Consider the following 16,876-nt stretch of genomic DNA (forward strand, 5'->3'; position numbering starts at 1 on the left):
TTTCAAAAGAATCAACCTTGTTAACGTGGACCGAAGGGCATCAAGTCCAGGATTATCGTCGAGCAGAAGCCGAGTGCAGCCATTTAGGGTCGGTTTGCAGCGGATATGGAAGTTCCTTCTCGCCATCTTCAATTGTGATGTTGTTGAATCAAACTGACTGTACACAGATTTAATGAGAGGACCTAAAATTATAAAATAAGCATATTAAAGAACGGGTTACATTAGCATGTGTACATGTATATTTAGCAGCTGTGGGGCGTTAATTTGATGTGCGCAGTACTGCTTACAGCCGTTTATTTAGCATGTTAGTTAATTTAGCATGTTATTTAGATGTTAATTTAACACCTGCATCTGTTTACTTTACACACGTAGCATTAAAAAGATTGCGTTTTGACCACATGCTTTAAGACCCCAAACGGCATTCCAGGTAGCTACGTCGAATAACGATGTATTAATCTCCATGTCTGTGGACACAAACTCCGTACATGTCTGTGTTGCAGCTCGAGAATCGGGATGTTAGTGTCACTCAGTGGATTTATTTTTTATTAAAATGTAAAAATAAAAAATAAACTTAAATCAGGCCCTATTCATTTCTGCGTATTTTTAACTCAGATCTCGTACATGGACAGAGAATTGCGTAGTTAGTATGCAAAATGCGTGCATGTTGGAAGGTCTGGGACTATTAGATGCAATCTACCTTGATTGCAGTGAAGCATGATAATTGTCCATCTTTTGGCTATTTAGATATACTGATTATGTCATCTCAGTTTCCAAGCTTTTCTGAACTGCAACACACCTAGATCTGATAAACATAATATTTCATACAGCATGTTAACAATGCTCAGAATGAGCATTCCAAAAGTTGTGTACATATAGTTGAGATGAGTTCTTTCTGGAACCCAGATGGAACCCCAATGTTAATATTAGAATTTCTATAGCACATTTTCATGTCAGTTATGCCTTCCCCATCAACACTTAAGTTATGGGCCAATTGGATCATACAAGTGACAAATAAATGAATATTCAAACTTGACTACAATTTCATACTAAACCAATAAGTCCCTCTGTAAATCAGTGAAGGAATAGTATTTCTGTAGTTATTTGGACAGTTTATTGCCATGTATCTGGAATGAAGAAACTAGTGGGGTCTTGGGGTGAAAGAACACATTGTAATACATCAGCCAATTTAGGTCAATACCACGGTGATTAAATTGAGCAGGCAAAAAAAATAAACAGTTGAGTCGCCAGTTCTTCTTTGACTTTTATTTGAGCTTGCATTTTGTTCAAATTCATGTTTGAATACATAAAAAGTTTTTTAAAAATGTCAAACTGACCAGATATCAAATTACTTTTCTTTTAAAAACCAGTGTAAAAACTTAGGACCGATTTAGAAAAAAAAAACGTCTTCCGTTTCCTCAACTTTTTTTATAGCTGTCACGTAAAAATAATGGAACAAAACAGGTCTGCATAGATTCTGCAGGCAAATCGGTGGTAATCCGGTCAAATGCATGGTACAAGCTTAAGACGATCGTCAAGTCAAATCTGTTTCTTATTGCTCAGATCTTTGATGTTTCTTCTTGATGACATTACTGTAGAGGAAAAGAGATTGTTAGAAGATACAGTAGAGGGATTTGACCAGTCAACTCAGACTGTGCAGCAGCATCAAGACAGGCAGGAGGACCAACAGACATGGCACAGACAATGGCAGGAGGCCTGCAGTCAGGCAGCCAGTCTGCTTGATCAAATCCATGGCATCACCATGGCCCCTGCCTTGGGTGATGAGCGTAGCGGCAATGTAAAGTGCAGACAGATGCTAGCTTTAGAACTCAAGAGTGAACTGGCCCGAGACACTACACCAAGGCCTACTGCCATCTGATGGACTTTTCCCACTGATATGTTGTAAATTGGGGGTCTCAAACTTGGGGCATGCGGGCCAGATGCGTCCTGCAAGCAGATTTAATGCGGCCCGTGGTAGAAAATGTAGATTGTATATTGAGAAGTGCTGTGAATGACTACAGCTAATCAACTGATCATACGATGCATACTGAGGACTCAACCAAACCCTATTTAACCAGGTTTCTGGGATAAGTTATCATTTGGCCAAATTCCAAGTTGTATGAGATTTTTTTTTTTTTTTTACATTAATCATGAATAAGCCAGCACAGTCCACTATGAACAAAAACTAAGCTTGACTCTATGAAATAGAATCCAGCATGTTTTCTAACAAGGAAAGAAATCATTGTTTACCCATATCCCAGAAATCAGGTATGCAGATTTGATTAGAGCACCAAATAGCAATATTTGTGTGTGTTGGGGACCCACCCGGACGATGGTAGAGATGGTATGCCGGTAGTTTCTACTCAGCCCCGCCCTGCGCGGCTGCGGGAGCGGACGTTTTCTCAAGGGATGGTTCGCCGTCGGCCTTGGCCTCCTTGCTATCCTGGGGCTTGCCACCGGTCTGTGGGCGTCTGCGGCGGTAGTTGAAGTTTCGGCGGTAGCGGCGCTGGCGGGGCTCCTGGTTCTCGCCGTCACCACCCTGGTTGTTCTCCTTGTTTTCCCCCTCGCCGTCCCGTACCGGTCTGGGACGGGGTGGACCACCACCTCTGCTGTAGGACGGGACACACTTTAACACCCGAGTAATCTTAAAAACAGCCCCTGGCACCCATACAACTTCAAATTAGGACAGTGAATTCCATTTAAAAAATCTTACTGAAATCCCAACTCAGAAACATTGAGTCAAATTTCAGATGATAAATTGAAATGAAATTGCCCTAAACCCCAGGGTTTGCAGATTCGATGGAATTGGAGGTGTCCAAAAGCAATAACAGGGATTTGATCCACCCAGCCTTCTAATGGGCTTAGGGGTAGTTGTGCATCACATGGCTGCAAGGACACATGGCCCAAGCATCTTGTGCACCATGTGTGTGTAATATGTGCCATGTACAGTATGCAATGTGCTGCCTTGTCCTTATATTTCATGAATGGGCTTCAATCATTTCTGCCATATACTCAAACAAGCTAAGAATTGACCGTGGCCTAACAGTGTGGGGGCGCTCACTCCTGTCATGTGTATGAACCTGTGTCTGTGCCCTCAACTACTTCTGATCAAGTACCAATGTAAATACCATGCCCCCCCATACAAGCTCATCGGTGCCTACCAGAAGAGAGTAAAAGCAGTGCCATAACCACAGGTTTGATGGACCATTCCGAAAGTACAGCCAAAATAGGAACAAGAATAACCTGAGAAAGTAATGGGCCATATACAGGGTGGTTGAGGGAGAATGAGAGTAGAGGTTAACTATGTATATGCTAAGATCAGAGGTATTTATGCTCTCGCCATTATTATTGTCAGAGAAGAGACATTAAACTCATCACTTCAACAGCATTGATATTCATAGACCGTTTAGTTCAGGAATTATTCAAGATAATAGTCCAGATAGTTTGGCCAATTTGCCATGTTCACACATTTCATAATACTTCCACTAATAAAAACAATCAGGACTAAAGAGACGTTGTCATTTCTGAAGGAGTACCCATAGAGTACATTTAAATGCAAAGTAAAATATACTTTCGGAAAGCAGTTGCCATTCAATGTTAGGCTGCAATAAGGGTAACATGCAGTCAGCAAACTGCCCAATGGTAACGTCGCAGATAAATAAATTCCGAATCACGTACCTGTGTGACAAATTCACCTAACCTTTAGTTGACAGACAAATTAGATATGGTTTTCTGCTGTTATATAACCCCTTTTTGCAGCCTTGTGTCAATGAACTCAACACGCAAACCTTGGTCTGAACCTTGGTCGGAAGCCTCTGTAGTAGTTCTGCCTCATTGGTTTGTTGCCCTGGTCTGGACCGCCCTGGTTCTCGTCGCCTTCTCCACCCTAAAAACAAACAAGAGTTAGTCACACACATTCAATCACTGACTCAATACCCTAGATCCAGCTCTGAAACTCACCTTTTGGATAGAACGAGTCTTGAAAAACAGGAAAAGATATACGTTGATGAAGGTCAACTGACCGAAAGTTTAGTTACTATTAAAATGAAAATAAATGCACAGGTGTGCAGATACTTTCCTGTTTTGCATTTTGCCTCCAGCACCTACAGTAATTACCAGCCACTGATTCAGTGAGGAAATCAGTGACTGGTTTCTTCAAAATCAGTATTTCTGTTTGCAGCCAACTTCAGGTGCTGTCAGTATATTATATGAACCTACGTGTTTTCCACTAGCACCAACTACTCATTTTTCAGCCGGACACTTTTCCCACTTAAATGATCAAAGCTACTAATGAGCTAGTCATAAAATAATTCTGCCCTCTTCTGTTAGAATGAACATTATTCATCTTCTAGCGATCTATTGATAGGACAGGCGCCTGTCAGTCACAAAATCAGCGATGACAGGGAAACAATGCTGGTTTGACAGTCCGTCCCACCTCTCATTACCTGGGTGTGTTGTGTGCGCTGTGGTTGCAGCCACATTTCTTTACACGGAGGGTGAGAGCATGAATTTGCACATCCCATATGTGGTAACGATGAGTCGAAATCCAATTAGCCCATTGTTTTCTGGCACATACATATCCTTTCTCATGCAGGGTCCGACATTAAAGATGGCACAGGAAGAGTAAAAACATGTGCCAGCCCAGTGGATCTTGTCGGTAACTTTTCAGCACATTTTTGCATTCCAGTTCAACATTTACCTGCAAAAATGGCTTAACCCTGGGGGACAAGCCACTCCAGGCCCCAGACCAGGAGAGCCTAGCTGGCTTCTTTGTCAATTTGGCAGGCTACTCCATGTGACTGTGGAAAACATAGCTATATATAGATTGAAGCACTGTGCGGGTGGCAATCAGCAGTAGGTGTAACATCTTGGGTTTGTGTGAAAGTTTGATTCACCTATTTTGGTCAAACTGAGGTATAATTTTGGTCTGTTGACCAGTGGTTTGGAGCCAACTTTAAGTACTGTCAATATATAGACCTTTATGTAGACCTATTTTGGTCAACCTGTATTGGTCTGTTGACGAATACACGTGAGGTTTTGATTTGTCCGGCTATAACCAATTGTAGCACGAATGTTTGACGAGAGTGTGTATGACATCACTGGAACGGGGCCGGACTGCTTCAGGAGTGCCTGTGACAGCGTACCTCAGTCATCTCTCCGCGAGGTGCGTTGGTGTACGGGGGCCGACGGCCGTAGCGTCTACGTACAAAGTATGGGGGGTAGCGCCGTCTCCCAGGGAAGGAGGGCCTGCGCTGCTGGGTCTGCATCTCTCCCTCTGGGGCACTCTCGGCGCCCTCACGGCTCTTGCGGGGGGGCCGATCTCCTTCGCCCTCACCGTCGCTCTGGTAGTTGTCTGGGTATTCGCCGTCACGGGCAGGGCCCCTCCTGCGGGGGTACCGCCTATAGCGGTTCCGGTCAGCGGCATACTTGCTCCCCTGGACTGGGACACCCGCTGGGCCGGTGACATTGGCTGCCTCTGCTCCCTGGGAAGAGATACATACATAACCACTGGGGTGCACACTACCCTTCTGGAGTATGAAGTCGTTTTAGCTGTGCATCGTTGCATGATATTGTGTTGACTGGTCAAATCCAAAATTGGGCACATTAGAATCACCGATAATCATAACTTTGAGGTACGTGAAGTTAAAGTCTAGATTTGGTTGCCTTAAATATTGCTAAACATATTAAACAAGTCGTATGAAATAATTTGTGAGCCTGCAAGAGTGGTGCCAATGACAGTTAATAATAAAGCTCTCTGTTGTGTAAATAAAAGTTGTAACTACCTTCTCCCCTTCAACCACATCAAACTCCACAATTTCTCCATCTCCAACACTGCGAAGGTATTTCCTCGGGTTGTTTTTCTTTATGGCAGTCTAAAAAATAAAAATAAATTTAATGTTTTTATTTTATTTTTTATGTATAGAACATTTCAATATAAACTTGTCTTTGTGGTGCCAACTACAATCCAATTGTGATAACTGGAAAAAGTTCCATGTTGGGCAATAAATGACTTGACCATTGGAGAACTGGGGAGTTTTTACCTGGTGGACAAAGACGTCATCTTTTGTGTCATTCCTTGTGGGTGAAGGGAGAAAAAGGTGTAGTTAAATATCAGACAATAAAAGCCATTGGATTAAAAATGTCTATTGTAACATTGAGGCTAACAGATTTGAACAGAACTGGCTTAATTGTGCATTCACTGAGTCTTTACACAAGAGCATGCCGTGGCCAGCCAAATACACTTCCCAGCTTTGTAAGCAAATCCAAGCCATATTAGGATTGGGAATGTTCCCTCACAAACACCCTCATCATATTAGTGTCTTTAGGAGAAGCCCGGGAGTGGGGCAACTTGCCTGTTGATGAAACCGTAGCCATTTCTGACGTTGAACCATTTGACTGTACCCAAGACCTTAGTTGCTGAAAAAGAAAAATACGTACACACAATTTAGGTGTGATTCGCTTGTTTTTATCCTCTATATTTTTTTGCATTCAAATTAATAACGTGGCACCACCACAAAATTACATGCACATTAGCAGTTTCTCATTGACATATTGCACAACAAAGGGGGGAAATTGTGAAGTGCACTTCAAGTGGGTAATCTAATGACAAGACTGATTAAGACCACAGACCAGAGAAGATACTAGGGAAGCAAGCTATAATTATCCCCCAACTGTTGGGCTTTTTATAGATTCTGATGCTAAACCCTTGGTGTTTGCTTCCACCTGCCATGGCATGGTCCTATGCATATCAACATTACAGTGGCGCAACTTTCACTGGGGACAGGGTGGTCATGACCCCCATTCTGAAATTTAATTTAGTCCCTCCCAGTTTTATCATTGCACTGTGATAAATAAAAACGGCAGCAGTGTGCGTGAGGACCATGCGGACACCTCAGAGCGGTCGGGTAGGCTGTTGGGAGGTTAGCCGGCTGGATTTAGGACCTGTCTGAGCAGGCTAACAGGCTGTTTGAAGGCAAAGCTTATGAAAGACTGTTCAAGCCTTTGGTGCAGGCCAGAGGCAGCTGCTGTCAGTCTGTGTGTTGCAATCTTTCGCCGAATTGAAAAAGCAGAGCAGAAACTGGCTACTATTTAGTTGACTGATGTAGCTGGCAAAGTAACTGCTAAACAGAAGGAAAAAAGTGTTTAGCTCTAGCTATTGGTCAGATGGTAATAATAGCCACTGCATATCGATATCCAACAGCTTTTTGTACGAAATATTTTGTAGCCTTTGTTTTGTCCCGTTTCAACAGAAGTAAATTAACTTGGCTAGCTTTCACCAGTTGATGTATCATTCGAGTTGGCTAGCGTTACCGATTTGTTTTGCTTCACACCAGACCTGAATCAAACGATGAAATCAGCAGCCAAACGATTGAAGGTCAATGGTTTGATATTTTCAGTGCAATGTGAATTATAATTAGAGTCGGTATAGCATTGTAACGTGAAACATCAGTCAGTTTCCCTAACTAATTCCCTACTTTTCACCCTGACAGTAATAAACAGCTCTACGGGCTTTACTGTCATCGTACAGTCAGTACACAACATTATGCTCATCAAGTTAACAGGATCAGATGGTGACAGGTGTCCCAGCAGGTGAATCTTGCAGTATATTCATATCGGTGAATGATACAAAGTTCCATCTTGAGTTGATGGGTAGACCTACAGTAGCTACAGGACAGCAGTTTAAAGAAACAGTCTGGGACCTGGGAATAACGGTAATTGCAATTATTGAACAATTGATTGTATTCTTGGTTAATATAATATATAAATGGACAGATGTCATTCTTTGTCATCCCTCATCTTAGGAGGATCAGATGGTGACAGGGTTTCAGCAGGGTCAAGCATCCAGGATAAAAAACAGTCTGACAGAGCAGAGGTAAGTTCTTGCAGATAACACTAATCTCTCTGTGCAATAAGATGGACAAGCCAGATGCATCAAAGATTGAAACTATTTTAAGGGGGGAAACCTGGTAGAAGCTGTTGATGAATTGATACAGATATGTTTGAATGTCCAGTCGTGTTCATATATGCTCAGACAAATTGCTGCCGTGTAAAACCACCCATAGAAAGTCATATGCCAGCAAATCAATAACATGGAATCAAAAGTCAGTCCTCTGCTGGAGGTAAATTAACAAAAGGGGACCCATTTGCATATGTTATGGTCTTGTGAAGGCTGGCCGAATTCTGGCAAAGAATAAGTTATTTTGTCTCAGCATGTCTACAGATTCTCCATTCTCCCAGTTTTTGTTTGCTTGGAAATGTTGACACTGGAGACTTATCACAAGAAACTATAACCATTAATTGGAAGGTTTGTTATCCTTCAACAATGCCAAAGGATGGACAAAATGTCAATTTAGGTGTCACTATATTTTGATTACAAGATTAAGGATATATTGTGGGGGGCGCTGCAGGGTGGTGGACCCCTTGGGACAGGACGACCCAGCTCTACAGTGTGCAAGTAAAAATGCCTCTACAGTGTACTATTAGAGATCAATTATTTGGAGGATGTGCTGTTTGTGTAAATGTATGTTATTTTTGGTTTATATTACTCGTTTCCAAACATTACTCTTGGGAATAGATTTGTTTGTTTTTTTAAGATGGGAAGGAAATTGGATAGGAGAGTTGTGTTATTGACTAGACTGGTGGGGGTCAGGCGTGCAGGTGGATGGCTAAAACCAAAGTTGCACCTCTGCATCATTAGCTCCAAAAACACCCATCCTACGTGTTATGAGACCAGAACATAACAGTACTAGCCTAGACATTCAATGTGGCCTACCAGCATTCCACCAAACTGATCAGAACGAGTGCCTGTCCTGGAGGTAGCATAGCTAGCTAATATTGTGTGTAAGCTGGACTGCTAATTATTTTCCGAGCGGAACTGTCTGGGCATCATTTATGAATACTAGGTAACTAGCTAGACAACCATTTACCCAGTTCAAAATAGCAAGTCTTGAATCTTCGCACGTGGCGTCGCGCCCCATGATGATAGCTTGTTATTTTGCTAGCTAAAGTTAGCATATTATATTTGGTCTCAACCGTGTGGTTGGACATAAGCCAGGATGTCGTTCATAACGTCAAATTAATACTCATGTGCACAGAGGTAGAAATAGAGTATTGGATACGGTTTCATGCTTAATAAAAGTACAATTGTTTGCCAAAGCGGGACAAAATAAATTCGTAGAATCCGAATATCAAAGCGGACATTTTGGGGGTCCCTATAGCTATCACCTCGACCGAACGGAAAGCTAGCTAGCTGACTAGCTTAGCCATCTGCAATTTTACACGAAATAATCATTTGGGGGCTATGCTTCTTCATCATACACTTGGTTATATAGTTATCGAACGTTAGCAATGTATTAGCGAGCTATTTAGCATGATCGCTAGCAAGCAAGTTAATCAGTATGTGCCATAGCTGCGAACAAAGGGATACGAACGCAATCGAGCCTCTGCAGTCAGTCAGTCATGGGCATCAATGAATTGTTTGTTACAAGTCCGTCCCTATTATAACTTTAGAAAATAAAATGCAAGCAAAACTGTCGTATACACTACCAATGTATTGAAAACAGTGTTCTTTATGTGTAACCAGTGCGTTACGGAACCGGGAACCAAGGCCAATATCCACTTCTACTGTTTTGACAGGCTAACGTTAGCTGCTGGCTAAATCACTGCTAGATGCAGGATACTGCGGACAAGAAGGTCCGTCTAACGTTGGTTACAATTACAACATGTGCCAAACCACATGCATTTCAGTATTAATTAACGTTTGCAAAGCTCTAACCTTGTCTCACAGGTCAGGTGTGTGGTCAGACTGAGGATGCGTTACCAGTGAGGCTAGGTAAAGGTGAAATAAATAAGGTAGAAACCAGTGAGGCTAGGTAAAGGTGAAATAAGGTAGAAAACTGTTGTAGAACTACTGACATTTGAATTGGCCAATGTACCGTTACAGTTGAGACGAACTATCAACGATATCTAACGTTAAACGGTTTCAAACTAGCCATCATGCTAGCAAACTAAGGAAACGGAACACTATTTAGCGGTTGCTATCTAACTAGTTAGCCAATAACAATATTACCTAGATCTAGGCAGCTAGTTAGGTAACTAACGTTACCCGTTTTAGTAATCAACTGACGTTGTGAACTAACGAACATAGTTTATAGCTAATCCAATTGTAGGTAAATTAGTAAGCGTTTTGTGAGTAACGTTACCGTGCCAATAAACCCACATTTGCATTGAATGGATCACCTGGCCAGCTTGCTTACCGATGACCTTCTTATCACCCGCGGAAACGGCGGCTGCCGCCGGGCTGGATGGGCTCTCCGCGTCGACGACAGCAGGCTCCGGCGGTTGTGTCTCGGCCTCGCTGCTCATGTTTTCTGGTTGGTTATGGCTTTTGCCGGCGGTGGCTCTCTAGTGTGTTTCCCGGTTCTAGATGGTAACCTGGGCCGGCGGTGGTAGGGGCTGCTGCCTTCGGGCTCTCAACTTTCCTCTCCGCTCCCGTTGCCGATCGAACTGGGAGGAATGACAAACAACGCAAAGGAATATCCCTATCCATAGTCCCTCCCACTCTGTAATATAATTGGTCGAATTCTCTCCTCTCCATAACCGTCACGAATCATTTTCGTTACTATTGGTTATATTGGTTGCCAGTTATTTAAAAAAATACTCCGTGAAAATTGGTGGACGAGAAATGTCGAAAACCAATACCGACTACACGACAGAGCCACACAGACGATCACGACACATGGGTTAGCTAGCTAACCCATTTTGTTACATTGTACAGTACACCTAGATTATGGCGGACCAGAACTGCCGTAATTAGAATTAAATTCATTAATAAATTCACACAAATAGATACATACATTAATATATCCATATAAATGTATACATAAATGCATAGCCGGATGAATGATTGCATACAAATATATTAATATTTAAATAATTAATCCCACTTTTATTTTATTCATATATATAATCTCTCGATTTGTGTATTTCTTCCTCCAATAATTATAATGAGGGGGTGTCAAGCAAAGGTATGTGGGTGGTGTCTAACACACCATTGGTTGATCAATTCCACAGCGCGTTGATCGATTGCATTTGCCTGGGCTGCGTTCGGTATGACAAAGTGTCCAAAGCTTTTTGGGCATGTTTCACAATAATATATAATTAATTAACATTTTGTTGCTTTGCTTGCACGTGCACAATAAAAACTCACGGCACATTTTCCTAGCTTGACGTAGAAACAGGTGAACAGTTTTGGATCACTGTACCAGGTCTGTGTTACACGTGGGTTGCCTTTGACAACAAGGCACCGGACTACAGTCGTATTGTTTTCAACCTAGAAGAAGACCAAGAGACGAGAGAAGGCAAGGAGTCTACCTGAGGTCTAAAGTATATGAACGTCTCATGTAAAGGGTGAATACATTGTATTAATGTCAACTAAAATATATATATCCCAGACAGGATTGAAGAATGGGACAAGTAAAGTGAATATAAGTCAGTAATTGTGCCTGTAGCAGTTTTTATGAATTTGAGTGGTTACATACAATACATGTTGACTGAATGGCTTTACTTCCAGGTAAGGCCCTTGCTTCTGGTACCATTGAAGGCCAAGGTCATCAGGCAGGCAGCTTAAAGAAATGTCACCATCCAGGCCCATGTCATAGCATGCAGTTGTCTGATAGGGAGATGACATGCATTATGTACTTTTCATCACCAGAGCCGTGTTAGCATTTACTGCATGTTGCTGAACAATTCAACCCTTTTGTTAGTGTCATTGATATATTAAAATTCACATACAATATTCAGTTCATAAGCATTGACTAACACCGCTATGGCAGGGGTAGGCAACCCTGGACCTGGAGTGGTGCAGGCACTTCGTGTTTTGATTTAACCCACCTGGAAGACCAGGTGTGTTGATTTTAGGCAATCACTGAACTGATCAATTAGCCCAGTTGGTCAGGGCTGCTTTCAGTGCATGAAAACGTAATAGAATGTTAAATGGAACTGAAACGGTGCTGTACTGAAAAACTAGTTGAGAAACAGGGAGGGGTTGGGTTGTGGGTTCAAAAGGGACCTTAAATACATAACTCATTGCTTCAAGCCACACCCCTACAAACAGAGCAAATTCATATCTGTTCAATACAATACAATAATATTTTGGGAAGAGGGTTGCCTACCCCTGCACTAGGGACCTGTGGTGTAAGGACTGCTGTGTAACAGTGTTCTTCCAGGGACCATATTCACAAAGCATCTCAGTGAAGGCATAATGTATCCTAATATCAGGGGAATATGGGCCCTGGCCTATCAGCATGCTAGCCTGTCAGCAATGGCATCGTACTTGAAATGCAACAAAAACATAAGTAAGAATTAGCTTAGTAACTTAGTTAATGAAACACTAATGTAAATGTGCACAAGCCCCCTAATCAGCGGAATTATATGAAAACAGCCTATTTGCAGTCACATTTGGGCCATTTAGCAGCTAGCTGACCCACGTTTTCAATGCATGCCTCCACACGGAAAAGCAGATAATCTGGGGAACTGTAATTTTCATTATCGGCCAGCACTGTATGAGAAGCGAACCACTAAGATTAGCCACAATAGTGAAATTTGCGGTTCGCCTTCAAAATGAAGGTCTCGCACTGAAACGGACACAGTGGAATCATGACATATTTGCACTAGATAATGGTTAATAAGTTTGGAATGTTATATACATTCAAACAAAATACAAACATTTGAGAAAAAAAAGGACATATCAGTTGAAATCGCACTGTGGATGTATTACACTTCATAACTGCATTGGGGGCTGTCTTGTTTTGCACACTTTGTACAAAATAATACAATGCAGTACTACAGGATATTTCTTAACGTAGCTCTTTATTAGCTAGTTATAAATGGCGTGTTCACGTATCGCCAACCAGGATCAAACTGCCCATGACCTAACCATTTGGGTGGTCTTAACCAATCATAGCACAGTATGATATTGCGGTAAAATGCATCCAATTACAATTCAGTATGTTTACACATATGAATATTACAGGGGCATACTTATATTTCACGGTACAGCCTTACCTATGGATTGTGGATCAATGAAATGGGGTATCGGCCTTTGCAGTGACACCCACAGAACACAGCTGTGAAGAGTTTACACATTAGCGTCGTAGCTCATATTGCATGACTTTGACTCACCTCACTATTCAGACTTGTGCATATTGAACATTCATATTGTAATGTACAGCCTAACCCCATATCATGGACCCAAGATCCATAGGTATCAGCTTACTCGGTTACCTACTCGGTGACACCCACAGAACACAATTGTGAAGTGTACATAAATATTACCATTGTAGCTCATTTTGCAGGACTTTGACTGTGGCAAATCACCTCCCCAGTCAGTCTATTGTGAATATTGAACATTCATACTGCAATGTGCAGCACAGTGGAGGTCGGTGCCGTTTAAGATGAGGGAGGACGAGAAAATATTTTATGAGCGTTGCTTTATTTCTATTACAGCATATTTGATGACTCATTCATGTTCCATTCACCTAGCTCAATGTAACATCGATAGGTTTTGCTACCACTTGAATTTTGAATTTGAATTTTCCCTATACCAATCATGAGTTTTCTACAACCTAGCCAGTGGTGATTTTAGCATGTATATCTTGGTGTGGCAAAAACATTTTTTTTAGATGCATGCCAGTAAAGCCACAACACTAAACAATGATGTCGATTAAGGCAGCCCCCCTCTCTGATTCAGAGGAGTTAGGTTAAATGCGGAAGACACATTTCAGTTGAAGGCATTCAGTTGTACAACTGACTAGGTATCCCCCTTTCCCTTACATTAACAGCACTATAACGGTGACAAACAGTGCCCACAAACTGTTAGGGCCTACATATTAGAGGTCGACCGATTAATCGGAATGGCCGATTAATTAGGGCCGATTTCAAGTTTTCATAACAATCGGAAATCGGTATTTTTGGGCGCCGATTTCCGATTTATTTTTTACATTTACATTTTTTTTATATATTTGTTTTATAACTTTTATTTAACTAGGCAAGTCAGTTAAGAACACATTATTATTTTCAATGACTGCCTAGGAACTGTGGGTTAACTGCCTTGTTCAGGGGCAGAACGACAGATTTTCACCTTGTCAGCTCAGGGGTTTCAATCTTGCAACCGCACAGTTAACTAGTCCAACGCTCTAACCATTGCACTCCACGAGTAATCTGCCTGTTACGCGAATGCAGTAGAAGCCAAGGTAAATTGCTAGCTAGCATTAAACTTATCTTATAAAAAACAATCAATCATAATCACTAGTTATAACTACTAATCCAGTTTAGCAGGCAATATTAACCAGGTGAAATTGTGTTATTTCTCTTGCGTTCATTGCACGCAGAGTCAGGGTATATGCAAGTTTGGGCTGCCTGGCTCATTGCAAACTAATTTTACATAATTATGACATACATTGAAGGTTGTGCAATGTAACAAGAATATTTAGACTTAGGGATGCCACCCGTTAGATAAAATACCGAACGGTTCCATATTTCACTGAAATAATAAACGTTTTGTTTTCGAAATTATAGTTTACAGATTCGATCATATTAATGACCAAAGGCTCGTATTTCTGTGTGTTATTATGTTATAATTAAGTGATTTGATAGAACAGTCTGACTGAGCAGCAGCAGGCCCGTAATCATTCATTCAAACAGCACTTTCGTGCGTTTTGCCAGCAGCTCTTCGCAAGCACAGCGCTGTTTATGACTTCAAGCCTATCAGCCTAATGGCTGGTGTAACCATTGTGAAATGGCTAGCTAGTTAGCTGGGTGTGCGCTAATATTGTTTCAAACGTCACTCGCTTTTAGATTTGGAGTAGTTATTCCCCTTGCACTGCAAGGGCCGCAGCTTTTGTGGAGCGATGGGTAACGATGCTTCGAGTGTGGCTGTTGTCAATGTGTTCCTGGTTCGAGCCCAGGTAGGGGCGAGGAGGGGGACGGAAGCTATACTCTTACACTGGCAATACTATAGTGCCTATAAGAACATCCAATAGTCAAAGGTATATGAAATACAAATGGTATAGAGAGAAATAGTCCTATAAATACTATATTAACTACAACCTGAAACCTCTTACCTTGGAATATTGAAGTCTCATGTTAAAAGGAACCACCAACCACCATCATATGTTCTCATGTTCTGAGTAAGGAACTTAAACGTTAGCTTTTTTACATGGCACATATTTTACATGGCACATATTTTGACATGGCACATATTACTTTCTTCTCCAACACTTTGTTTTAAGCATTATTTAAACCAAATTGAACATGTTTCATTATTTATTTGAGGCTAAATTGATTGTATTGATGTTTTATATTAAGTTAAAATAAGTGTTAATTCAGTATTGTTGTAATTGTCATTATTACAAATAAAAAATATTTTAAAAAATCGGCTGATTAATCGGCATCAGCTTTTTTGGTCCTCCAATAATCGGTATCGGCGTTGAAAAATCATAATCGGTCGACCTCTACTACATATAGCTGTCCCAACAGCAGAATCCCAACCGCATGCCCAACACTGCTACACCTGGCTATCAGCGGAGCCTTGTGCACAGCGACATAATTCAGAACATGGGCCATTCTTTACAGTGTTCTCCCTGTACACCAAGTCAGAACCGTAGGATAAATAAAGGGGGCATATAAACAGACAATAAAAGCTCTTACAATATTCGATGATGATATTTGTCTGGAACAGGCTATAGGCTACATGTGCACCACCAAGTCAGAACAGTAGGCTAAGTTATGAGAGGAAAAGGGACCAAATTATTAGGGTGAGGCACATGGGCTACTAACAGCTTATTACACAATATACACTTAGAATTACTTTAATAGCTGCAGTATACAGTGCCTTCAGAAAGTATTCAGACACCCTGACTTTTTCCACATTTTGTAGCGTAATGGCCTTATTCTAAAAAAAAAATACCTAGCAATCTACACAATAAATAGCCCATAATGAGAAAGCAAAAACATTTTTTTTTTTTTTTGCAAATGTATAAAAAAATGAATAACACTGTATTTACAAACAGGAGCAATCAAACGTTTGGACACACCTACTCATTCCAGAGGTTTTCTTTATTTTTACTATTTTCTACATTGTAGAATAATAGAGAAGACATCACAGCTATGAAATAACACATGGAATCATGTAGTAACCAAAAAAAGTGTTAAACAATGCTCTATGTGTATGTTGCCTGTAATCCATGGCTTCTGGTTGGGATATGTACGTACGGTCAAAATATATTTTATATGAGATTCTTCAAAGTATCTACCCTTTGCCTTGATGACAGCTTTGCACACTCTTGGCATTCTCTCAACCAGCTTCATGAAGGTAGTCACCTGGAATGCATTTCAATTAACAGGTGTGCTTTAAAAGTTAATTTGTGGAATTTCTTTCCTTCTTAATGCATTTGAGCCAATCAGTTGTGTTGTGACAATGTAGGGGTGGGTATACAGAAGATGGCCTATTTGGTAAAATACCAAGTCCATATTATGGCAAGAACAGCTCAAATAAGCAAAGAGAAATGACAGTCCATCATTACTTTAAGACATGAAGGCCAGTCAATGCGTACAATTTCAAGAACTTTGAAAACCTTATACTTCTTTGACCCAGTAACCAAAACAGTGTTAAACAAATCAAAATGTATTTTATATTTGAGATTCTTCAAAGTTCCCTTTGCCTTCATGACAGCTTTGCACACTCTTGGCATTCTCTCAACCAAAAATCTCACATTTGGACTAATCAGACCGAAGGACAGAGTTCCACTGGTCTAATGACCATTGCTCGTGTTTCTTGGCCCAAGCAAGTCTCTTCTTCTTATTGGTGTCCTTTAGTAGT

General features: G+C 41.1%; 1 protein-coding gene across 1 annotated transcript; it reads right to left on the reverse strand.

Annotated features, from left to right (window-relative positions):
- Nucleotides 1-1,499: 1,499 nt before the first annotated feature.
- On the reverse strand, nt 1,500-10,561 carry LOC115102705 (Y-box-binding protein 1-like). The gene is given in 9 exon segments (XM_029622930.2): nt 1,500-1,589; nt 2,323-2,606; nt 3,798-3,883; nt 5,142-5,480; nt 5,781-5,870; nt 6,039-6,072; nt 6,351-6,414; nt 10,254-10,380; nt 10,382-10,561. Coding segments are annotated over 8 exon segments (1,155 nt in total). The 5' UTR covers nt 10,547-10,561; the 3' UTR covers nt 1,500-1,589; nt 2,323-2,356.
- Nucleotides 10,562-16,876: the final 6,315 nt, after the last annotated feature.

Source organism: Oncorhynchus nerka, linkage group LG20 (assembly GCF_034236695.1).
Source record: "Oncorhynchus nerka isolate Pitt River linkage group LG20, Oner_Uvic_2.0, whole genome shotgun sequence".
NCBI classification, from domain to species: Eukaryota; Metazoa; Chordata; class Actinopteri; order Salmoniformes; family Salmonidae; genus Oncorhynchus; species Oncorhynchus nerka.